This window comes from Meriones unguiculatus, chromosome 14, assembly GCF_030254825.1.
Source record: "Meriones unguiculatus strain TT.TT164.6M chromosome 14, Bangor_MerUng_6.1, whole genome shotgun sequence".
In the NCBI taxonomy this organism is placed as follows: Eukaryota; Metazoa; Chordata; class Mammalia; order Rodentia; family Muridae; genus Meriones; species Meriones unguiculatus.
In genome coordinates this window covers 63,615,592-63,642,100 of record NC_083361.1, presented here as the reverse complement: position 1 = coordinate 63,642,100, position 26,509 = coordinate 63,615,592, and the positions used below count along the sequence as shown (strand labels likewise).

Genomic DNA, 26,509 nt, shown 5'->3' with positions numbered 1-26,509 from the left:
GGTAGGATAATGCTGTTGCATGCTAGTGTGCTCAGGGGACCTGAACCTTGTTGTTGTTGCTGGTGGTGGTATGTGTGTGTGTGAGTCTTGGTTGCTCTTTATTAAGTATTTTTGTGCTAACCACTGTGTCCTGGGTATGTTAAGCCCTCAAGCATCTTTGAACAGCACAAATATTTTGAGAATCCCAGTGGCAAGAAGTAGGTTTCTAAGCCACCACTGTAGCAGGACCACAGAGTAGGAGCTCTGAGGAAGCATCATGGGACTTGGATTTCAGAACCCATGTGGGTCAGTGGGTCAGCCATGTAAGGGAATGGTGCCCCAGTGATGTTTCTGAACATACGCACTGTGAGTGAGGCCATGCCAGCTTATTCCAGACTGAAGGGTATTTCAAGTTTGTCTGATGATGATAAAGCAGCTTTGAGCATCTCACCATCTGGGTCCTGTGGCAAAAAGGGTGGATGGTGCATTCTCACTAAGGGGTTCCACATGAGGATATGCATATGAGGGTGGGCTTTTAGACTGCCAGTCCTCCAGTGCATGGCCTGGCAAGGCATTCTCCCACAGCTCAGGATCTGATTTCTTCTTGATATCTGCTGCTGTTGACTCAGACTGTCCACATTTGTATATCCAAGGTGTACTAGAAAGGAAATAGTTTGATCCTGCACAAGTTCAAGCCTCCTTCACTGATTATGTTCTGATACTTGATAATTCACCGAGAGGTTGTTTCTGTGGAGGGCACCTGGTGCTTTACTTCTGACTTTAGTCTTTGGGGATCTTCCTCCTAGATCCAGGCAGTTTTGTTCTGCTAGAGTCAAGATATTTGCCGTTGCATTGTATTTCTCCACTAGAAATATTACTAACCAAGATGGAGTGAGAGTTTAGGAATATTTATGTTTATCAGAACATATGGTCTTGAAATGTTTACATGTAATGAAAATAAATGTAAACACCACCGTTCTGTTGATAACTTTTGATTACATCTTCCTGGGATATCAGCAAGAAGCTATAAGGAACAGGAATGGGGACGTTAGAGGACTGTGTGTGTGTGTGTGTGTGTGTGTGTGTGTGTGTGTACACTACGTATACATAAGCATATATTATATAGCACATAATTATATATTATATACACACGTGTGTGTGTATGTGTGTGTATGTATAATATTAATACATGTACTAAGGCAGTAACTTGCTACATAAAGACAGGGCCTTAATATGTAACCCTGGCTCCTGAAACTCACTATGTAGCTCAAGATGGCCTCAAAATGCCATATACTCCTACTTCAGCCCCCTTAAACGTGGAGACTGCTCCCAGCTTCAATATGAGTTCTGACATGGTTGTGGTCCAGTATGGCAGCCCTGGTCTGACTCAGTAATGACAGGTGGAGATTGGGTGGGCTGTACTAGGTTGATTCATTTTGAATTCATAAACCAAAAACCTTCACTCTCTTTGGACATGAACTCGATCCTACAGTATCAAGAAAATATAAGACGAGAACCCCAAGACAACCATTTTATGCTTAGCTTTTGTTACATGCTGGCTGTGTTATCAGAAGAGAAAGACAGACAGTTACCTCTGCCTTGGATGTCTCCCCTTTCCTCTGTCATCTGGCCACTGCCTACCCATACTTAAAGGCTAGGCTGTGTTTTCCCCAGATCTGGTAAGCTAAAATTCAGAGCCACCCAGTCACCTTTCCCTTGTTTCTCTTCCTACATATGAACTTTGAAGTTTTAGATTGAGAGCCTTGTTTTAATTTTTAAGTCTGGACATGGTGCTTCTTGAGTGAAAGCCATTGTCTTTTTGGAAAACATATGGTCATATTTACTTCTTTTCACTTTGTAACAACACTATAAGGTTAGTACAAATGTTTCCCCCCCCCCCCATTTTATAGATGAAAATAACAGGAAGGATGAAGGACAGCACAACAAAGTCCTAAGGCTTTACAACTGGAAGTAGAGGAGCTGAGACTCAGCTCTGGTAGGCTGGCTGTGGGATCTGTGTTCATAACCAGCCTGCTGTCCCATTGCTTGCAAGTGTCTATGGCTATCAGGTGAAGCTGCATGACTCCGCAGCCTGGTTCTGCACCATTTTCTTGTTCCTCCCACAGACTTTTGTATCTCAGCTCCCAGCACTTTCCAACTGCTGAGGTCCAGATCTTGGAGTCGTCTTTGGTTTTTCTTTTGCTGTCACACATTCTGTCTATCTGCCCATCTAAAAGGCTCCGCCTCTTGTGTGGATCTTTCTGTTCCTAACATGTCCTTGATAAAATCTTGGTCCAAAGTATTGCCATTGCTGGTTCAGATTATCACCAGAGGCTTCTCTCTGGCCTCCCTGCTTCCTTTCTTGTTTCAGAATGCCCTTCTGTTTTCAACAAAGCAACCAGAGAAATCCTTTTAGAATGTGCCAAATCTTGCTAAACCTTTAGTCAATATCTTTCATGATTTCAAACTTTGCCCTTGCCTTTTATAGGACACCATATGCCTTTGAATATGTACATGACTCAGCTCCTCTCCTTCACTCAAATGTTACTCTGTCCCTGGGGTCCTCCCTCAGTTCCCTACATAATATAGCCCCTGTCTCTTGTATTCTCCAGACTTCACCTTATGTTCCAGTGCAGGCCTCATTTAACATAGACAGTTTCTCATTTATTTGCATATTTTTTATTCTTCCCTCTAAAGTTTAATCTCTCTTTCTTTCTGTCTCTACCCCCCTCCTCTGCATGCACTGGTAGACCACCCCAACAGCCCAACGAGCCACCAGCGTAAAACTGCTGCAGTACATGGTTGGGGTGATGATTTCTTATTGTACTGATTTAATCTAGGAATTAATTTCCTGTCAAAGAATCTCTAGCAAGTCAAAGTACCATTTAGTACAGAGAAAATTCATCTATTGGGAGTCTTAGCTTCCCCATAAAGACTTCATGTTGGAATTGATCTACAAATCTTTCTCCTTGTGGCTTTCCACCAGTTGATGATTTTCCTGGGCTGTCTAACTGCTGTGATACCAGTTCGGTAGGTTTGATTTCTGTTATCCTATGTGGAGAAGGTAATTAGGTGACTGCCTTTTATTTTTGTGTTGTTTTAGCAAAATAGGTCAAGCTTAGCCTGATTTTTCCTATCACCTGGAATGCCATTTTGTGTTCCAATATTAAAACAAGATCAGGAGTGGTCTACTTGCATCCAAACAACTGAAAGTTAAGGCTAAACTTTTTACAGTCTTATCCAAACATTATCAACAGTTTCCGTTGAAGCGATTATAAAGCTGTCATGATTATTTTATGTTCTTTTTTTTGGGTTTCACAGACTTTGAATGAAATAAAAACATCCCACCTGGAAAATTTCATTCGAGGATTTTCTTTGAAAGGAGTTAGGGAATTTGCTGGAGACCTGGAGTTGGTGTGATAATTGTCCTAATACACGGAAGATTTTTCCATCAACTTCCTGCGTGTCTCTGACACTTGGTTTCCTATTGCTGAAGAGGGACAAGTGCAGCTGTCACTGGACACGCTGGTAACATCTCCACTGGATGAGTGTGGAGATGGTTCCTTGCTTCTTTTGCTGCCTAGGGTTTTTAGGAGGGATATTTGCTGAGGAGGAACCTCAGTCCCCATTTGTGCTGTGCTCAAAGCTGAAGGTCGTGGGCAGCACTTCTTGATAGCCCTGTGCACGCACTGCTGGTGCTCAGCTATCATTCCACCGTCTTGCCTTTATCCCTCATCACCACCCTGAGAGCCAACTGTTCTTTTTCATTTTGGAACGATTGTGATGCTAACTTCGTATAAGATTCGGTGTTCATGTTCATAAACTTTAATTGCATCGTTTTATGGAAAAATGTATTTTTTTATAGTTTGAGATTATAATTGTAATATTTTCCCCATTCCCTTTCTTTCTTCCAAACCGTCATCTGAAACCCATTGTCCTCTTTCAAATTCGTGGCCTCTTTTTCTTAAAAAAAATATATATTTCTTCAATTATGTAAATAAATATCCTAAATATAAATGTACAGTTTGCTCAGGCCATGTAATGTTACTTGTATTATATGTTTTCAGGGATGTCTATTTGGTATTGGATAACCAATTCAGGAGCTTTTCCAGCTGGGAAAGACTCTTTCTCTCTTGATCAGCTTTCCTTAGTTGCCTGTGGCTTTGTCTAGGGTTGAGGTCTCGTGAGCTTTCCCCGTTTCACATTAGCATGTCTGTTGGTGTCATCCTTGTTCAGGTCATGCTTGTTCAGCCATATTGGTAAGACTTCATGGGTTTAGCTTCTGACATTTCTAGGAGATACTTTCAGAGGTATATATATATATATATATATATATATATATATATAGCTATGAAAGGAGGAGTGGAGACAAAGGTGGGTGTGATGCTGCATCCATCATGTCCTGGGCAAGGCATGATACAGAATGAGCACAGAGAAGCTCATCAATTCTATAGTACATGTAAGCTAAAAGAAACAATTCCTGAGGAGTAGAATCAGTGAAACCTGAATGTTCTAAATGTGTATACGAATAAAGGAGGCTTTTTTCTTTTAAAGAATTTGGATCTGGAGAGAGGGCTCAGTGCTTAAGAGTGATGACCCAGATTTGGTTCCCAGTAGCCACAACAGCCTGTAACTCTGTTTCCAGGGGATCTAATGCCTCCTTCTGGCCTCTGCAGGGGATGTACAGTGCATATAAACTCACAAAAGCTTACACATATACACATAAATAACAAATCTTTTAAGAAATAGTAACTAATGGATTAGTCTCCTCAACAGCTCTTTTTTCTCTTTTGCTCCATCTTCTAGAAAGTGCTATGGCCATGCCATGGTTTGTTGCACAAATATATATATATATATATATATATATATATATATAATCTCTTGGAGAGGATCATTGTAAACATATTCTTAAGGGTCTCCTCTTCCAGAAGTTTCCCCTTGCACATAGCAGTGGGGATGATGTTTTTGTACATAGGTGATATACAGAAGCTATTCATCAAAGGGCTGACTAGAGTTATTGTCTTTCCTTTAACTGAGGTAAAATCCGATACCCTGGCAGGAATATTTTTTTATTAGAATCAGATTGAAAGCTTGGCAGCTTTCTTGGCATTTGAGAAGAGCTGTTTATTTGGGCATACAGTGGGCAATGCCTACTTCAAGGCTGAAGATTAGAAAATCCTCTTGTTAGTTGGGTGAGAAGCAAGCGGTTGTAGAGTGCCTGATTACTGAAGGGAATACTGTATTTCTTCTGGTTTGTCAGCTGACATGCTCTAATGTTACAAATGTTAGACCCAGTCCTTGAGGTTGTTTCTCTTGAATACATTCTGCAGCAGAGAACGAACACTGAGAAGTCAGCAGGTCTGGGGTGGGTGGGTGGGGTTGGGGAGTGGTCCTCTGGCTGACTTTGAAGCTTGATGGATTTGTGGTCTAGAATCTTTTATTTGTGTGCATCATCCCAGTAGAAAAGTGGATTGTTGCTCAGTGCTGGGGATACATCTTCCAGAGAGGCTGAAGGGGGCAAGAAAGAAGGGCTAGGTTGAGAGTGAAAGTAAATTGGTAATTCTCTAAAAGACATGTAGTTGAGGGCTGGGAATATAGCTCAGTGGGAGAGTGCCTGCCTACGGTGTAAAGGGCCCTTAGTTAAATTCCCAGCACCACAAGATGGTGGGATGGAAAACTGAATGGTGAGCAGTTTTCTCTGAAACACTCTTAGGTCGGGTACTTTTAAATGTGAGACTGGTGGTTTTGTAGAAGGCATACTGCATCGGGCTGCATCGGAGGAAAATCCCTGGCTCAGGAAGGAATCTCCTAAGCCACTGTGCTTGAAACAGTCTCTATGATGGGCAGGGTACCCACCGGGAAATCATTTGTCCAGTTTGTTCAAGTAGAGGGCAGAGCCATCTAGTCTGTTAAATCGGCACAGTGTTATAGGGTAGAAAAATAATTTTCTTACTTGCTGTAAAGTTCATGGCTGAGACCCCATAATAAGAAACAGACTAACCAGAGAAAAGCAACCAAATTTATGTAATATAAGTTTTGTGCAGCTCAGGGAGCTTTGGCAATGCAACTTCAAAGCTGTGGGAAGATTTGAGTATCTGAGTATTTTTGTGGAGAGTTAGGAAAACGTGTGATATGATCTAATGGCGGGGGTGGGGTGGGAGACTTGGCGAGATTTTTTTTTTTTTTTTTTTTTTACAGATCTTGCCTCAGGTTTATTTGTAAAAACAGCATAGGACACTGGTCATCTGTAAATAGTGTGTAGGTGGGTGTGTCACACCAGTCCGTCTGTGTTCACTTTAACGGAAGCCTTTCCTATGGAGTCTTCACAGGGGCCTGGACACCTTTGGGAGCTTGAGCTGTAGCTGAAGGCTTGGCCTCAGCTCTGCCTTGGTTTGAACCTTGGGCTTTGGTTGGCAGAGCCTACGACCCTTGACTGCTTCCCAAGCTTGGGGGAACGATGAAAGCCAGATGGCTGAGTTTCCAGCTGGAGCCTTTGGCATTTTGGGCTTAACCGCCACAGGATTCACAAGGCACACTCACTGCCTTTCCGTTGCTTGCCTGCATCTTCTTCAGGCCTTTCTTGTTGTGCTTCTTGGCAAAGTCCATGTTCCTCAAGAACTTGGAGTATACCCCCTTAAGAGATTCATATCTTTGTGACCTGGGTTTCTTGATGCCATTTCTGTGCCATTTGCAGGACTGGTTGTGTGTGGTGTTACTCTTGGACTTGGCCATGTTTGCACAGAAAACTGGCTCCTGCAGCATCTGGGACAGGAAAAGGCAAGAGGTTGTTTTTGTTGTTGTTGTTGTTTGTTTGTTTGTTTGTTTTTCCATTTCTTCTTGATGTTCCTTGTCGTCATTCCTTCCAACTCCAGATGTAGGGAAGGACACCAGTCACTTGTGGTGTCATGGAGAAGGGAGAAGGTAAGAAAGTTATCTCTTCAGGTTTTATGGTTTCCTTCCACGAAGGAGATGTGAGGAGAAGTGGGATCTACAGGCGCTTCTGGGGAGGAAGGGCTGGGGGAAATCAACACTGCAACTTCTGCTGTTTCCTCGCTGACCAAAGTGCCACATTCTGGAGCAGAGTTTCTTATCTACACCCTGTATCCACGGCTTGATTTGGGTCTCTGAACCAGTGTAGGCCACTGCAACTTTCCACATGCTAGAAGCTTGCTTAGGTCTGAGAAGCTTGTTCCCACGTCCCCAGCAGAGACCACAAAGTCTTCCCCGTGCACAAGCCCAAGTATCTGTACTTCAACTTAGTGCACAACAGTCTGCAGATGACCTCTTGCTTCCTAGGATTTCTAGAGGGAACAATCACCGCACAGCTTATGACAAAGAAGTATTTGTTTGTTTGTTTGCTTTTCTGCCATTGAAAAGAAAACAACAGGGTGCTAGTTGGTTTCATTGCAAGGCGAAAGTGGTTAAAAATCACTTCCCTAATGACAGTGTGTAGTCATGCAGCTCCGAAAGACATCTTGTGTTTGGCTTCGGGGCTCCTGATGACAGCAGCCAGCAGCATTGGGGGTGGATCCTGTGGCTGTCTGATGTAGGAATGTCCTTCCTGCAGCTATGTGCCATCTGTTTCTAGTAGCTGGGGGAGAGGCTTTCAGAAGCCTATGAAAACATTCTTGCTAGAGCACCTCAAAAAAGCCCCTGTTTGAGACAATCCTCTATACAAAGTTGTAATTTAGACATAGGAGGGTATTGAGTATGGTGGTATACACTCTTAATCTTAGCATTTGAGAGGTGGAAGAATAAGCACGGTTATAAGTTCAAGGGATATTTATTAAGATTCTGTCCAAAAATGAAAAAGAGAAAGACAGGATAGAATAATAACGACATAGTTTTGAAGCTGACCTGATTATTGCCCTCAGCTTGGTGGCTCTTCATCTCCTCCCTCTCCTGTTCCCCATCAGGAAGGATCCTCTGACATGGCACTGCCAGATGTTTCAGTATTCAGAGACAGTTTTATAAAGGATGCCACAGTGGGCTGTTTGGGTTTCCATCACTCTAGGCTGGACTTGGAAGGAGTCCGTGGGAAGTCCTGGTACATGCGACACATGAGGTATGGTTGTAGGCTACCATCCAGGTGCTCACAATCTAGTGGTTACTTGTAAGGATGAGACACAGTCCTCTGTCTCTTTCAGGTTCTTGAAAAATGTTGACAGTGCTGGGCATCTTTTCTTGCCGGTAGGTAACATCATTTGAACATGAAAAGAGGCATGTGGAGAAAGTCATTCTCTCAGTGTGGGGCCAGTCAGGCACGTCAGATGGAGGTCACGTGTGATATTTTGTGAAGCCCAAAGACCACAGCAGGGACAACAAGGTATTTGACTCGTTGTGTCTGCACCATTGTTACCATAGTGCCTAACAGAAACAGCTTAAGAGAAGAACGGCTTACTTTAGTTCACGGTTTCAGAAGGTTCTGTGTGCGCTAGGGTGGAGGAAGGCGGAGTGGCTTAAATCAGTGTGGCTGCCAGGCGTGGCAGGAATGGTCACATGATGGCTGATCAGGAGGTAAGGAGAGAAGGGAGAGAGGGGGGCCAGGTATAATCTTCAAAGACCCACTCCTCTTGACCTACTTCTACCACTGTTTCCTCATCTCTCCAAAATGTCCATAACCTCCAAAAATAGTGCCATTATCTGGAGACATTTCAGGTTCAACTGATAAAAGGTACAGACCAGGGATGGAATCTGTTCTGCCCTTCTCCAGCTTTGTAACCTCGACAACATCTTTTGGGTCTCTGAGCTCACAAAGTTCTCTCCCAGTCTTCGGGAGCATGGAGATTGTGTATTAGAATATCCCAGACACGGACTATATGCTCCCTAATGCTTTCTTCCTTTCCTGTCTTTCTCTGTTTCTCTAGTGTTTGGAGCAGAGCCCAGAATGGCACAAAATGCTAGGCTCTAAAGCTAAATGTGTTTGCATTCCTGGCAACATTTGAGCCCTTTCTAATTACAAAGTTTATATGTTGCCAAGGCTGAATTAGGGATGAGGATGGAGAGAGAAAAAAAGGGACTAATTACACAGAAGTAGTATGCTGGAGTGGGGGGGGTGTCATGGCAGAGGAGAATCATGGGGCCAAAATCGCTTAGGGTTTAGTGATTTGGGGATAATTAAGAGACAGAGGCAGGGATGGCGATGCATTGAAATGAGTTTTAAAAAATCACTTCAGGAAAATAGATGGGGGCTGCAAGATCAGCTGTGAAGTCTCCATAATTTCCCCATTGAGAAAAGTAAGGAGGTTTTTCAAAGGCCGAGAGAGTTGTAGGCTGACTGTGTGAGACCATAGCTAGGCAATAATGACTAGGGAACCCTAGTAAGCAGAAAGTGGTGCCTTAGTGGGTCTGAGATGCAGTCCTAGAAGATGGGGCATCACCAAGACTGGACAATGGCAGGGTTGGTTTGTAACCAGAGGTAAGTTCATTTCCAGAAAGAAAATTATATGAATCAGAGGCAAGTCAAGACAGATGAAGCAGGTCTTGTGGTTTGCCCACTCTTCTCAGGCGTGCCTTTGAGTGTGTGTTGGAGAAATAGCCCTAAATCCACCTTGATATCTTTATCAGTCTCCCAGGCTTCCTTATACTCAAAACCATAGAGCTATAGCCATAAAGTTCCTTGACCATTTAAAAATTTCCCCTTTACTTTTGTTTTACATCTGTGGAGTATTTTTGTCTACACATATACTTGTGCATTGGATAATTGTAGTCCCTGAGCAATCCAGAAGAGACATCAGATCCCATGGGACTGGAGTTATAGAAGATTCCAAATCACCATGTGGGTGCTAGGAATCCAACCTGGGTCTTCTGGGAGTTCTGGCAGCCATCTTAACCACTGAGCCACCTCTTTAAGTAGAGAGCCCAATTTTAAGGCTGTTCCCTCTATTGGACCAATCATTTTCTAGGCTTACTGGCAACTCTGTCTTTTTATTTTCAAATGTTCTTTCAAAAGCTCCAATGATCCAAATGCCAAGGGAGACATCCTTACCCTTGCAGACATGATTTTATGCTTAGTAAAAATTATACCTACAGTCCTACAAGGGTCAGGACAGTGGGAGCCTGTTACACTCTCCTGCGTGTACCTAGCACCTGACACAGGACTTCCATGTGACTCCCAAAGACTGGCAGAACAGATGATGATAGCAACAATGGGGACGGAGTAAGAACATTTGCCTAGGGAGGAGATACCAGAAAGGGAAAGGTGAAGCTGAAAGCTGGGGTGTGCGTTGTTCAGTGAAAGATATTTGAGGTCAAATCAAGCATTTTTGAAAGTCTTGGGAGACCACTAAAATGATTTTTTTTTTCCATCTGTTTGAAGGGCGAAGATCCCGGTGGTGTTGGGATCTTTGGGGTAAGAGGTATGCTAGAGACATCAGCAGAATGGTGTGGAGTGTTTCTGAGGCTTGGAGACACATGCAGAAGCTAATCGTGTCACTGGGCAAAATCTGCCAACCATACTAGGAGGGGATCATTGAACTCTCCTTTATGGTTCATTTTGTGGTGGCAAAGGCAATCTCCAAGGTCAGCGATAATGTCATTATTGGCTTAGTGGCTTAAGCTATTTGTTCTCTATTTTTGAGACAAGCGTTCTACCTGTAGAATTGTTTTGAAATGCCCAGAAGGTTATATATCTTCCTTTCTCCAGGAGATTGAAGTTTGCTGGAAATATGACCTACTGTAATACATGATTTCTTAGGGGTTGTGTTCCATGAGCCTTCATGTGCATCTGTTCAGTAGAAGAGGTTTTCACTGTAATAGCTGCGTCTCCTTCTCCTCCTACTTCTTTCTTCTTCTTCTTCTTCTTCTTCTTCTTCTTCTTCTTCTTCTTCTTCTTCTTCTTCTTCTTCTTCTTCTTCTTTTTTTTTCGAGACAGGGTTTCTCTATGTAGCATTGGCTGTTTTGGACTCGATTTGTAGACCAGGCTGGCCTCATACTTACAGAGATTCACCTGCCTCTGCCTCCCCAGGTGCTAGAATAACAGGCATGTGCTACTATGCCCAGCTGCCTCTACTTTTCTTTTCAAAGGAAAAATGTCTCAGATAAAATAAGCAGGAACATCTGCCACATCTTTGTAGAGGGTCTATGTCCATTTCATGCCCTCTAGGCCCTGATTAGTTCACTGTTGCTTTTATCCTGTCAGATGGGCAGCTTAGGCTTCTAGTGGGTAATTTAATAAGGTTTAATAAGGGAAGTTAGAACTGCATTGGACAGGAACTCACTTGCCAACTTTTGATCACTCTCTCCTGGCAGGACTGCTTTGACAGGCCACAGAGAAAGAGGACATATTCAGTCCTGATGCAACTTGGGGTAGAAGGGAAAGGGAGCTCCCCTTTTCTGAGGAAAAGGGGAGGGGGTAGGGGAGAGGGAGAGAGAATAGGATTGGAAGGAGTGGAGGGAAGGGGCTACAAGCATGTAAAGTGAATAAAATAAACGAATGAGAAAATAAAAAAAAATAAGCAGGAACAGCATCTCATACTTCCAAATGTGCCTCCTTTTCCTCTGTCCAACTCGGAAATTTACCCATGCTGGTTCCTCTTCTCAGGCTTTGAGGTGTCAATCAGCTGATGCTTTCTGTTGTCACTCAAGTCCTTGCCAGCCTCTTTCCACCTTTCCTTCTGCACGCATCCTCAGCCGTCTCCCCAAACTTGCCCACCATGGGGATCCCTTCACCTGATAGTTTGGCATCACCTGGATTTGCTTGATTTGGTATGAGTGTCAGCCTCAGGGTAGGCCTGGGGTGCAAATACTCCTAAGTGATCGATCCTGCTAGGGTGTCTCTAGTCGTGGTGTAAACTTGTAATGGAAAGCAGAATTATAGAGAAGAGAGGAAAGCCGGCTTTAGACTGGCCACAGGTGCTGCGTGAGAGGCTGGCCTTCCCAGTGGCAGTTGGTAGATGTCCACACATAGTCAGTGTTTTCTGATCTATAATTGGTGGCCAGGAGCTGTCCACGTAGCAGCCAGAGATGCAGTAAACACAACAGGCAGGCAGTGTGGTGTAGAAGGGTTTGAATGCAGACTTCTAAATTTACTCGCTAAGGGCAAGAGAGTTGTTCTCTTTGAGCTTCGGTTGGGTCGTCTATAGAATGAAAGGTAAAGTTAACTATGTCCCAATGTTGCAAGATTGAAGTAAGAGGACAAACTACTCAGTTCAGAATATATTAGTTTGTACCTTTGTCAAAGACAGTTCCCATGTTCTTCCATGTTCTTTGAAAATAACATCTTTTTAATTTAAAATTTTAAAAATTCATTTATTCACTTTACATTTCAATCATAGCCCCTCCCTCATCTTCTCCTGGTCTACCCCCATCCCTATAGTCCCCCTAGTTCTCAGAAAGGGGGATTCCTCCTCCCTTACTAACTGACTCCAGACTATCAAGTCTTTTCAGGACTGCCTGCATCCTCTTGCACTGTGGCCTGGCAAGGCCTCCTCTCCAGGGTCAAGTGATCAATTGGATGGGTTCATTTAAGAAACTGCATTACTACTGTCTATGTTGTGTGAATCACAAGAACAAAGCCAGTGAAAGTGCTGCAATAGCATGATGCCTTCTGTAGGCTGCAGCTGTCCCTTTTAAAGGTTCTGAGCTTGAGGACTGTACCTGTTTTGTAAGAAATGATAGTTAGAGAGTTAGCAGGGAGCTGGTAGACCTAAGCTGGCATGTCTGAAGAGCCTTACCTCAGAAAGAACTAAATGACCAATAGAAAAAGAGTCACTTTTTCTCCATGCAATTTGATGCTACTTAATGGTGTAAAATCATGTTAGGTACTATGAAATGCAACATTGCTGCTTTGGAAGTTTTCACCTTAGCAATTATTCATTTTGGGAACAGAATATGAGTGGTGCCTACGACTCAGGGTCAGTACAGTACACGGAGGATATTCAGGAGCTTGTGGAAGGTCATGACCCTAGACCAAGGTGGCATGGGGGTTCAGGGCAGGGCTCCAGTTGAAGGGGGGTTACTCCAAATCTAAAAGATTGAAAATTTGCATTTGTGTGGAGATGAAGCTAAAGTCTCCATTGTCCTTTCAGCTCCTTGGTGCTTTGAGGTGTAAGTGATGCAGGCAGAGCAAGGCTCTTTTCTTTGTGGTGTATTTTCACAGTAGCTTTTTAAATTTTTTAATAATTTATTTATATTTCATATGAAACGGTGTTTTGTCTGCATGTGTGTCTGTGTGAGGGTGTCAGATTCTCCAGAACTGGAGTTATAAACAGTTGTGAGCTGGCATGTGGGTGCTAGGAATTGAACCCAGGTACTCTGGAAGAAGAGCAGTCAGTGATCTTAACCACTTAGCCATCTCCCCAGCCTCACACAGTAGCTTTTATTGCTGAGTTCCTTCTTGGTCACTGTACCAAGCTTTGTGAAAATATTTCCTTCATAAAAACTCAATAACTAGGTCGTTATATTCTCCTCATTTCACACATGAAGAAATCAAAGCTTCCAGGGTCAACTCTCTGGTCTGATTTACATAGCTGGTACCTATAAATATATACAATGACAAGCATCTGCTTTGTAACACTGACTCCAAGGGAAGAAATGCTGTGAAAAAAAAAATGTGATAAAGTCAAATCAGAGATGAGGCACTGGCAAGGTTCCCATAAATTTGATTTTAGTTTAGAGACAGGGTCTTGCCATCTTGCTAAATTTATGGTAGTCTTCCTGCTTCACCTTTCAAGAGCTGGGATTACAGCTGTGCACGACCACATATGGGTCCATAACTGGTTTTTGTCAGTCTCCATTTTCTTTCCAGCCTATCAGAGAGCTCAGTGAAGAGGTCTTCTAAACGATGGGATGCCTGGCTTGATGGTTTCTCACCATGTTTCTGCTGATCAGTGTTGTAAGCCTGCTGACTTCTACTGGCAGTTCTGCTTTGGCTGGACTAAAGACACATTGCTCGAGGAAACCTGACCCATATAGGTTGTACTGTAGATTGAAACCTGGCTGTTGGTTCTGTCTCCTCTCAGGTAACTCATATCCCCTGGCCTCTGGGTGTGATCCCAGTGGTTGGGTATCTCTGTAAGTTTGAGCACCAACCTCTGTCTTCTTCTCTTCTGATTCAGCTGCTGGAAGGTACGTAGGTATTTGAAGGCAGGATGTCTCTTTGGTTTTTGCTTTGGGATCACAAAGATATGATTTGCTTCCAGGGGAAGAGGGGTTAGGCCAGAGGTAGGTCTTTCACACCGAGGGAGACTTCAGTGCTTCTTCCGTAAGTCTGTGTTTGAACAGCACCAAAAGATTCTCCTGACAGGGCAGGCCATATAGTGAGAAACACTGTCTGGGCTTCAGAATGTGGGCAGAAAGGGATCTAACAATCTCGACATGGGGTAAGAAGTGAACGCTTAGGTCTTATTAAGATAATCCTGTCAGAGATATTTGCATAAAATAAAGTCTACAAATTTATGTCATATTATGGATATTATTCATCTAATATATGAATACATGATATTCCTAATGTTTTTACTAAAATAGTTTCCCATTTTCTTTTTTTAAAATAGAAGTCCTTCAAAGGCATAGTGTTTATATTACCATATCATTTCACTATATACATAGTCAAGGTTTATTTGCCTGTCTCCTTGTTAGCTTGATTTACTTCAATATTTGTTAATATAAACAATGCTATGATTAACATTCTTTATCAGCTGTTGTCCTACTTTTCTATTTTTTTCTTAATTTATTCTCTTCTAAACATATTACATCCTGACTGCAGTTTCCCGTCCCTGCACTCTACGCATTCACTCCTTCACTGTGAGGACAGGCCTCTCAGGGATGTCAACCAGACATGGCACGTTAGCTTGCAATGGTCACCTCTCCTAACAGTAAGGCTGCATGAGGCAACCCAGCAGAAGGACAAGGGTTCCCAAAAGCAGGCAGAGTCAGAGACGGCCCTCACTCTCTCTGTTAGGAGTCCCGCTTGGTGAAGCTACACAACTATTATGCATATACAAAGGGCCTAGGGTAGACCCATTCAAGTTCTGTGATTGTTGTTTTAGTCTCAGTGAGCCCCATAGGGCCGGGGTAATTGATTTTCTGGGGGTTCTTGTGATATCCTTGACCCTCACAGCTCCTACAATTCTTCCTCCCCATCTTTAGCAGGATGCCCCAAGCCTGTGTTTGCCTGTGGGTCTCTGCATCTGTCTCCACCAGTTCGTGGATGAAGCCTCTCTGATGACAATTGGAGTAGATGCCAGTTTATGAACATGGCAGAATATCATTAGAAACCATTTCATTGACTTTTTTTTTTTGCCATTCATGTTTGGTTCTATCCTAGGCCTCTCAGCCACCCGTCCTCTGTGTCTTGACCATTCAGGCAGTGTTAGGGATGGGCTCCCTCTCATGGCATGGGTCTCGAGCTGGACCAGTCCTTGGCTAGCCACTCCCACAATTCCTACTTTTCTATTTTAAAAGCAAGAGACATTCTGTAGCGCCCAACTAAGTCTTGCTGTACTTTAAAAGATTTCTTTTAATTATTTTGAGAAAACAATCAGGAGGTTATCAGAAGGCTGGCCTTGCTTAACCCCAGTTGTTTCTCACAGAAAACCAGCTTTCCGTTCTCATACAATGGAACTGAGGTAGGTGGGTGGTTCAGCTAAGAAGGGAGACGTACAGTTGAGATTGTAGCACTAATGAACTAGCACGGTTGTGAGTGGGGCAAATCTAGAAGCAATTTTTGGAGTTTCAAAGAGCAATCTCCCATTCCCAACCAGATAAGTGAGTCCTGTTATTTTCAACCCAAAGTTGATATGACCTCTTCCAGAGATACCAACATATTTCAAGGAATACCACAGGTGATTAAAACGTAGTTGATATTCAGAAACATGGTAACAGACAACTCAAGCTCTCTTAAAGCACTGTGGCCCCACCACCTCAACTAGGATGCTGCCAGGATTAGAAAGGTGTGAGGAGGTGGAGGCTTTCTCAGCATCTTACTGATCTAGCCTTTTCATTTTTTTTTCTTTTAAAAATAAAAGTATTAATTTAAACAGCATTAAACTAGTGAGTCTATTTACAGTAAGAAGGGGCCCTCTGGCCTCCAGGTGGATTTTGACTTGCTTTTAGTGAGGCACTGAGTATCAGTTAACCTTCTTGGTTGAGCAAACATTTTCAAAGACCTGCTATGCTCAAAGACTATGCATTTGGTGATGGTGATTCAGAACAAAATAAAACACACTGTGTTCCTTATCCTGCACTTGTTCATAGATTTCCAGCAGAGAAACACACACAGTAAACAAAGAGACATTAATATGCTAATACAGAACACGCATATGCCAGGGGACTTCTTAGAGCAATTCTAAGTGTTCAAAAATTAAGAGCTATCAAAGTTGTCAGCCTATAAACACTGCTCTTAATTAGAAAGAGACACTATCCTAGATATTAAAATAAGAAAACTTACATTACATATTTCTCAGATGACACATTGTGTGTTTGCATAAACACACAAGAAAGTATCGAAGCAGATGGCCGCACAGAAACAATTCAGCACAGCTCCGCTGGAGAGGAGAGGGCCTGGAGCCTCAAGAGGCAGGGATTGACCCAGGGTCCCACAACGACTTGAAGACAAGTTTAGGACAGCAGCTCAGTAATCTATAAAGTGGCCTTTCTCCTGCATCTCCAAGTCTTCATTATTGGTGTTGACTTCTCAGCAAAGACAAAACCCGAAGAGGAGCCAGTGTAGGGGAGGGAGAGGTTTCACCTACTACTAGGTTTATAGGTGGAAGAAGATATAACAATATAGACAATGTATTAGCCTTTGCATCGCTGTGATCAAAACATCTGATAGACACAACTCAAACAAAGAAGGATTTATCTGAGTTCACAGTTTATGGCAGTGATTTCTAACCTGTGGGTCATGAACCCTTTGTAGGGTCAAATGACCATTTTATAGGGGTCACCTAACACTATTGGGAAACAGATATTTGTATCATGATTCATAACTAGAAAAACTATAGCTACAGAATAGCAATGAAAATAATTTTATGCTTTGGGGTCACCAAAATGGGTCACAGCATTAGGAAGGTTGAGGACCATTGGTTTATAGTGTTCAGTTCATTATGGTGAAGAAAAAGGAGGAACAGCTAAGTTCACATCATGGTAGACCAGGAAACAGAAAGTGACATTAAGCGGCCAGGGATAATATACTCCCCAAAATCTTCCCTGAGTAACCTACTTCCTCTATCTAGGACCCACATACTGAAGTTCCCACAACTCTCCAAATAGTATCCCTAGGGGACCAAACATCAGAATACAGAGGATAATGGATATTCAAACCGTAATAGCAAAATTGAACAGAGATAATAGTTCTGTATGACGCAGGAGGCCTCAGCAATGATGGAGCAAGAATCAGGAAGGTCTATAGTGAGCTGTGTAGAAGTCAAAGGAGTGGGTTCAGTAGTAACAAAATGATACAAGGCCTGTTTGTTTAGGCTCTTCATAGATAAGGACATTCATTTCCTCTGAGCTTTAGGTGGGTACCTGTGGAATGAGGAGTTTATGACCTACTTTAGTAGCAGAGCTGAGAATTCTTTTGTGAGTGGCTTCGGTGGAGATAGGAAAAGGGAGGGCCAGAGAGACTTTCTTGTGTCTGTTGATTTTTCAAATGCCGAGCTGGCGTATTTGGGGTCAGCACTGCAGCAGCATCTAAGCTCACTGGGGCACATGAACATCTCTTTAGTAACTATCTGAGTTTGTTGCCTCGCCCCGTTAATGTTCATGTAGAATAGATGATAGTGGGCTGCTTCTCCTTCTCCTCTTTCTCCTCTTCCTCCTCCCCTTCTTCCTCTTCTTGTCCTCCTCTTCTTCTTAATTTTTTGAGACAGGGTTTCTCTGTGTACCCTTGGCAGTTCTGGGACTCTCTTTATAGACTGGGCTGTTCTCAAACCCATAGAGATCTGCCTGCTTCTGCCTCTTGGGTGTTGAAATGAAAAGAATGCACCATCGCCATCGCCCTGCTAACAATGAGCTTCTTAAGGAACATTCTATGGGATGTTTCCTTGTATGTCTCAGTCTTCTCCAAGTTCCTGTCCAACAGTCAGGGGTACCTGATGGTATGAACTTTCTTAATCATAAAGTCTTAATCATTGGGTTCTTCGTTTACCCTCATCATTTGGGGTGGATTTCTTATCAAAACTAATTTTAGCCAAGGCACAACTACTCCTGGCTTCTGTCAAGCAGGGCACCAGGGCACCTGCTCTTCTGTGGTTGCTCCTGTTTTTCCTAAGGGTATCACATTCTGTTACTACTTGCACTGAAGTATCTATACTCTGCTCTTAATAATCTACTACCAGAGCTTGACTGGACCTGGAGAAAAGCTTCATGTTTTATTTTCTCCCTTGCTGTGACCCATCAGGCAATGACTAGGCTATGCTTCCTAATCTTCTTTTCCAGTAGAGTTCTTCTCTCTTCTACAAGTGGATTCTAGATGATGCAGCAGGATGGACCCTCAAATCCAGATATCTAGACTCTGGATAAAAAACAGCATTTTACTATTTAGAAGATTGTGCATGCATACATGTTGTTAGGATTTCCAAGGAGAAAGAGGCCTATGACTGTGGCAAACACAGATTTTTTAGCAAATTAGATAGACTCCTTTTCAGTAGGAACAGCTTTAGAGAGGTACCTCTGTATAGATTGCAGCTATAATTCCATGTCACAGAATCTACTCATGAACACACAGATAAGGGACTTTTAGTGAGCACATTGAGTTGTAAATTCACCACTGTAAACTATTCCGAGGAATTCCCATCACTTCTATGCTTCCCAACATAGAACTCATTTGGACTCTACACCCACTCCTACCATGGCCCTAGACCACCCCTGACCTATTTTCTCTCCTTATGGACTTGCTTATTCGGGTTATTTTATATAAATAGAATAAGACAATCTGTGGTCATTTGTAGCTAGCTGAATATCTGTCCAATCTGTTGTATGTATCACTAATTTGGTCCTTCTTAGTGTCAAATTTACCTTGTACTGCATAGATACATGACATTTCATTTATGTGTTCATGGGCTCGTGGGCACTTGTGTTAATCCCACTTTGGAGCTGATGTAGATGCTACTGCTGTGAACACATTCAAGTCTTTGTGTAAGCATATGTCTTTATTTTTCTTGGGTAATTTTTTTTTTTTGCAAACTATTTTCCATGGTGGTTAAGCCATTTCTCATTCTCACCAGCCATTTCTCATGGTTCTACTTCATCGCCTCGTAGCCCACACGTGCTGTCATCTGTCTGTTGATTACAGCTATCCTGGTGGGTGTGTCATAGTGTCTCATTGTGTGTCAAGTAGGTTTTTGTTCGGTTTTACAGCTGTCAATATGACAGTGTGTGCCGTGAAAGAGAAGCACAAATAAAGAATGGGTGCTTACCAAATTTATTTTCTCTTGGAATACCTTTTCCTCTCATAAATGAATATGTTTAAGGCCCCACAGTGTTCAAACTTCTGGGGAGACCTACATAATTTGATTACAGTATTGTTTTTCAACTTTGTTCTAAACAAGTGTCTATGGCAAATGATTCTGAATCGTGTAGCTAGATGAGGCTATTATTGTAAGAGTTAAAGAAAGATGACAAATAGATCAGCACCAGGAGGTTTGGAAACCAATAGTTTACAATGAGTAGCTAAATGTCAGTCTGTTCTTTGTATTTGGTTCTCTACAACAGCCCAGATGGGCTCAGATGGGGAGGGAGTTGGGCTAAAGATGGGATCTTGGCTACATTTGAATTCCCAATACTTAGATAGCAAACATTATAAGATGAGATTTGTGTGGTTACACCTGTGCATGCCAGGAGCTGTGGTGACTGAGGTTTACGGACAGCTCACTGAATCCTCACGGTGACTTTATGCATGAGTGCTATAATTATAACCATTAACAACAGACGAGGAATCCGAGGCACTGAGAGGCCATTAGTAACTTCTACATAGGTAGCAAGAAAGAACAGAATCAGGATTTGAATCAGGGTCTCCCAGACACAAGGGTGTTTGAGAAACTTCTTACTACCATACCAAAAAGGCAAATTGGTGGGGAAGATCCTTTGTTTGTCCTAAGTACAAAGAAATCACAGAATCCTGGAAATACTGGCAAGCTAGCCTTTGGCCGGCTAGAATCATCACTCTTCTAGTCGCGTTGGTCCTCATCTTTACACCTACGGGGCATGTGCTATTCATTCCACACATGTCTTCTGGCACATGCATCTCCCTGATTTCATTGTCCCCCATCTCATATTTTTGTTAAAGCCAGAACTCATATCCTCACCACTGAGAACTTTCCAGGTCTCACTGAACACCCTCCCCACTCATTTTCACAGTCTTTGAAAAATGTTATTGAATTATTATTAATTACAATTTATTCATTTTGTCTCCCAACTGTAACCCCCTCCCTCAGGCCCTCCTAATCCCACCCATCCTCCCTTTTCTCCTCCTATGCCCCATTCATACAAAATTCCTGCCTCTGATCAAAGCACTGAGATTGGCCTCGATTTCCACTCCCATCAATCTCCTTCACTTCCTGTGGATCACTTCACTTCCTGTGGATCCTCTGTTGCAGGCCAGCTGGCTTCTCACTGTGCTCCACAAAAGAAGAGCTAATCTCACTTGCAGGCCCTGTCCTCCAGCTTCTGGTGCCTTCCTTGTGGTGCCCAAGTGTCCCTGAGCCCTCTCTGCCTTTGGATGTCTCCCTATCCCTAGGATGCTTTCTCAGCAGGTCTCAGCCAGCAGTGACCCTCCTTCCTCCGAAATCCCCTTGTAGAATTCCACTTCTCCATGCCTCTCTGGGTCACCTGTCTGGTTTCTTCATGTGCAATCTTCTTCTCTGAAAATTGTGATAACTATGGGACTGCCTCATGGGGTTCATATACTGGCTAAAAGATGTAAAACACATCTTTTAGATAAACTTAGCTCAGGATCTGGCCCAAAGCAATACGTCAAGTACTCAATAAACGAAGATAGCATAATTAATAATTAAAATTGTGCATTAGTTATTTTTTCTCATGGCTGTGACAAAATGCCTGACAAAAACAGGAAGAAAGTGCCATCCATCATAGCGTTGAAGGTATGACGGTGGGAATATGAGGCAGATGGTCACATTGCCACTGTACTCGGGACACAGAGCACCTGATGTTTTATTCTGTCTGGGACTCTGGCCCGTGGCCATTGTGCCACCCTCCTCGGTTAAATTTGCCTTGAAACACCCTTAGACAATCCCAGCGATAGCTCTCGCAAGAGAGTGTAAATTCGGTCAAGTTGACAATGAAGATTAACCAGGGTGTAAGTGTCATCACCGAGTGATGATCTCTGTTTGAATTTTACATTTTCATGATGGATCAGCCTCTTGAGAATGGGGCTACATTGTGTCCATTTACACAGGGCCGTGCGCACCAAAGATCCTGGGAAATGCCTGGTGAGGGTAGGGAGAAAAACTCCATCGTGGAAGTGGGATCCACTGTCTATCAAGGTTAGTTCTGCTGCCAGCTGCGTGTGGGGCCTTGGCTTGCCTCCTTGGGTTCCAGTTTAATTTCTCTCTGCACATCCCCCAACATTGTGTTTGAAACCTTCACAATCAGTCCCTGGTACTAATTCTCTGCGTTCACATAGGCACATCCTTTTATCCTCCCAGACCTTCATCTCTCCATCCATGACTCAGATAATCACAATTCGTTCTTGGCCCTGAGCATAGGCAAGGCATCATGGGAAGTGATCACTTTAGAGCTTAGCTAATGGTTGCCCCTGTGGGTGTCTTTTCCTTGCTGTGTAGCTGATGAACCTGTTGACTGTTCTTTCAAAGGGTCAGAGTAACCGATATTGCAGATTTTTTTGTGGATCAGATGAAAGAGATCTGCTGTGTCCCAGTTCCGGAGACTCTTAGAAGTCCTAAATCAAGGAGTCAGCATCTTGGCTCTTTTGAGAGCCATGAGGGAGACTGTCCCCAGCCTGCTTCACCATGTTGGTGGCCTCAAGCCTGCTGTAGCTTGTAGATGACACTGTCCCTGAAAGCCCACATCATCTTCCCTCCATGCGCATCTGTCTTCCTGTCTCCACATCCAGATTTGTCTTTTACCTAAGGTCACAGTTAGTTTAGGCTTACCCTAATGCCCTGTTTCAGCACTTCTGTAAAACCTTGGTGTGTGTGTGTGTGTGTGTGTGTGTGTGTGTGTGTGCTTGTGCGCATGTGCTTGCTCATGTGCCTATGAACAAATGCTGAAGCTAGAAAAACTCATTCAGTATGTTTCTCTCTTACTTTCTCCACTTATTTTGTTGAAACAGGATCTCTTCCTAAGACTTGGCGCTCACATGACATTTTATATTTCAGCTAGGCTAGAGGCCAGCAGGTCCGTAAAGTCTCCTTTTCCTGCCACCCAAGTGCTTCCCGGGCATCTGAACTCAGCTTCTCATGCTGGCACACCAAGCACTAACCCCCTGACTGGCCTCTCCAGTCTCGGACTCTGTTCTTAATGAGGTCGCACTCTCAGATCCTAAGGGTCAGGCTTCAATTTATCTTCTGTGAAGGAGGCAATTTAACCCACAATATTGCAAATGTTGTGTTCTCTAGAAAATCTTCTTCTGTGGAAAAAAAAAAAAACAACTCGGATTTCTCAATGAGAAAGATGCTTCAAGAAATACTAAAAAAAACCCAAAAACCAAAAAAACAAAATCCCACTTAACAGGGAGTCCCCTTTGCTTCACTGTGCTTGACATTACGGCTGTTTTCTTTAGCCAGATCAGGGGAGTGGGGGGTTTGTTTTGACAAAGACCCGTCTCTTTCCACAGAGAAAGTCCCAGCCTCTTTACCCAAAGTGGTATTTCCCACATATGCTTTCAGAATTGAGAAGCTTTCTTTCCCGGCTCGTGACATTTTGGCGAGGCCTCCAGAATAGAAATAACCCAGCAGATCTCAGGCTCTTGGCACACCTTCTCCACGTGACAGCATGGTGCATGCTCCCCCGCTGTTTATGTGTGATTTATTGTCCTCCTAGGGTTCCTAAATGCATGCAATAAAAACTGACTTAGAATATTAATCTGGCATGATCCAGACCAGCCTGGTCCAAGAGAAGTTTGTTTATTGGAGACGGTGAAAATTGTGCAAGAGTAGAGCGAGAGTCATTCTCTTAAGTATTTCTTGCTAGCTTCTTTAATATTATTGCTTCAAGTCTCCTGGGTTGGTAGTGGTGCTTGTGACAAATGGTATTTACAGGCCTGATTTCCATGCTGCAGTTCAGTGTCTTTGGGAGATCAGGCCATTATTCCAATCCCAATGAGCCACCTGCATTTGATACCCAGCATTTATTTTTAAATCACCCTTCCATGAGAAAATACCTTCTATCATTGGAGTTAGATGATTCCCAGAGCCAGAGTCCATCCAAGGCTGAAGCGAGGAGAGCCAGGTGGCAGGTGTGGTGCCGAGGGCCCAGAGATGGAATGTGGGCAGGGAAGGAGTCCAGCAGCTGCCGAAAGGGCAGGACTGTGTTTTCTATTGTGAAGTGAGATCTGCTGAACTCGAGAAAGGACAGAGGGTTCCAGGTGTGGCAGGAGGCCTAGAAAGTCTTGATGGTTATGAATTTGTTGGCAGGTGGGCTGAACTAACAAATGGATTTCTGTCGGCTTTGACAGGAAGAGATCTGAATATCTACCTCAGTCAGAAAATCTGGCTCCTGGCCACAGCTGGAGAAGAGAAGGGCTGAGGGAGGGGCCTAGCCTGTCCTGTGGAGGATCTGCTCAGAGAGGTGGGGCCTTGTGGGTACTTGGGGAGCTGTGTGAAAAGCCCCAGTTCTAGAGCTCTGGAAACTGTGTTTTCAAAGTTACTCTGCATTCTAATGTGTCTGTCACCCAGGACAGCATTCAAGAGTTAGCCCCGTAAAGAGGTGTGGACCTCACACAACCAGCTTTGCTTCTGTTATTAACCCCTCCTGAGCCACAGTTGCTTTACCCATTAGATGAAATGTTTCTTCCTGCTCCCCGCACTCTTTCCTCTTACCCCCTTTTCCTTTTCTTTCCTTCCTTTTCCATGCCTTCTCTAGTTCTCAGTGTGTAGCTGATTTTCAGTCCACATTTGGGTACATGATTCAATAATGGCTCGAATCCTGTGAGACTCGAGATTCTCAACCTTCCTAATGCTTTCGACCCTTAAATATAGTTCTTTATGTTGGGTTGACCCTAAACCATTCTCTTCATTGCTACTTTTTAACTGTCATTTTGCTATTGTTAGGAAACATAATGTTAATATCAGTGTTTTCTGATGGTCTTAGGCTACCTTTGTGAAAGGGTCATTTGTCCCCAAAGGGGTTGTGACCCACAGGTTGAAAACTGCTGTTCTGGAAGGCAATTTGGGCAGAGCATCTACCTCTTGGGTGTTGGAGTTGACAGAGGAAACCAGTGGATAGACCTGAGTTATTAGATAGTGCCTTAGCCTTAGGACAGTGCTGGTTCCTGGTTTTCCAGAACTAGGAAGACGATATTGCCTGAAATATGTTGATCTGTAGGCTGGTACTTAGTTTATAATCTTAAACTATTGTCTTTGCCTTACAAGTGAGAGCACTGAAGCTTGGAATGAGGCGTCATGCCTGTCATGCATCAGAGTCATGCTTCAGAAAATCTGAGAGATGTGGCTCTGGGTCTCAGACTCAGCTCCTATTCTTACCCATTTGAACCAAGTACAAGGTCATAGCGGCCCTTGAGCTGCAATGCTGATCTCAAAAGCAAGCTGGGCCTTGGAGAAAGCTCTCTAGGGTATTTCTATGCTCTACATTTTCAGATGTAAATGATACAGTTACTTCATAGTGAAGTTGGAAAAGCATGTGTTTATATAATAGAAATTGACCCATAGGATACTTCTATTACTGCCGAAAGCTTGATAAGTTCAAAGGAAACCCATGACATAAAGTTGCCTGGCAGTGAAAGTCCCTTGACCACTTCCTATTGCATTCCTGCGGAAGATCTGACCTTTGACCTTCACCTGGTTCTTTACAGCTTAAAAGACTTCTCTGTGCGTAGTTTCCATTTGCCAACATCACTGATTCAATCCCTATCTAGCTTATGTGAATTCAAATGCCTAACCAAAATCTACCTCACCTTTCACATGAAGTATGGGCATTAGTAAATGTTTTCATTTTATTCATGTCTCAGCCGTTTGTAACCATTTCCTTTCCTGTCTCTACCTCCAGAGCACAACCTTCAGCAGAAGGACAAACAGACGCCATAGCCAGAGAGCTGCCAAGCACTGCCCCCACCTTGGCAAAGAGAGCAGCTGGACCCATGTTTCGTTAGCGCCTCCTAGCACAAGCTTCTAGGTCACAGAAGGAAAACAGGCCAGAGTTTGACGCCTACCAAAGACACTGAACACACACCGAGTGCAAAAGGCTGCTTAGGTTGTCTTTGTATGAAGCTGGTTGGTTTGAGAAACAAATTTAAAAGGTGCAGCTTTGGCTAAAAAAAGCATATGAACATACTCATCATTTCAACCACATAATAGATGATGGTTATTGGAATAGCCTAAACATTTACCACAGAGCAAGAGATATAGCTTGAGAGGCTAACCAGACAAGCCCAGACCAAAGAATGGATGATTACAGGTATCGGGACAACTATGAGGGCTATGCCCCCAGTGATAGCTACTACCGGGGCAACGAGCCAAACCAGGAAGAAGATGCACAGAGTGATGTTACAGAAGGCCACGATGAGGAGGATGAGATCTATGAGGGCGAGTACCAGGGCATCCCTCATCCAGATGATGTCAAGTCTAAGCAGGCGAAGATGGCATCCTCCAGAGCAGATGGCCTCGGGGGTCAGGCAGACCTGATGGCTGAGAGGATGGAAGATGAGGAGCAGTTGGCTCACCAATACGAGACCATCATTGATGAGTGTGGCCATGGACGCTTCCAGTGGACCCTCTTTTTTGTCTTGGGTTTGGCCTTGATGGCTGATGGGGTGGAAGCGTTTGTGGTGAGCTTTGCCCTGCCCAGTGCAGAGAAAGACATGTGTCTGTCCAGTTCCAAGAAAGGGATGCTTGGTAAGTAGAAACTCCCAAAGGCCTTTTTCCTTGTAACATTCTTATATGCAAGTAAAGGAGGATATATATATATATATATATATATATATATATATATATATATATGTATATATATGTATGTATATATACATATATATACATATATATGTATATATATATGTATATATATGCATATATAAGCATTTATATCGTCTGTCACTGTTAGACACCTTAAATGTGCCACAATGTCTAGCAAAGTTATAGTCTTACAGTCATTTTGCCATTAACATGTTATTGTATTATGGAAACCAATTTACCAATTTACTGACTCAAACTTACATAGCTGGTATCAGAGCTTGCTTTTCTATTTAAGTTTGTTTGATTCTTTCTTTGATCCCCAAATCTTGTTTTCTTGAATGACAGACTCTTCTCCTATGAAATCATCATTCTTCTCCAAGTAACAGTAACAATAACATTTTGGAAGAAGTAGAGCAGAGGTCTCTTTCATAATTTGTTCTTTATGTGTCTTCCCAGAATCCAGTGGCATCTGCTCCCAGTTT

General features: G+C 43.2%; 1 protein-coding gene across 14 annotated transcripts in view; it reads left to right on the top strand.

Annotated features, from left to right (window-relative positions):
• Positions 1–26,509, top strand: part of Sv2b (synaptic vesicle glycoprotein 2B) — a 169,298-nt gene that overhangs the window by 78,021 nt on the left and 64,768 nt on the right. For 7 of the 14 annotated variants that reach the window (XM_060367359.1, XM_021659027.2, XM_060367356.1 and 4 more), the window contains one exon: positions 25,126–25,970. The exons of 6 other annotated variants lie outside the window; for them this stretch is intronic. In XM_060367359.1, the coding sequence (XP_060223342.1) occupies positions 25,520–25,970 (451 nt within the window). In that variant the 5' untranslated portion in view covers positions 25,126–25,519. Of the gene's footprint in view, positions 1–8,283; positions 8,306–25,125; positions 25,971–26,509 lie in introns of those variants that run through there. One more of the 14 variants, XM_060367360.1, reaches the window with a different exon arrangement.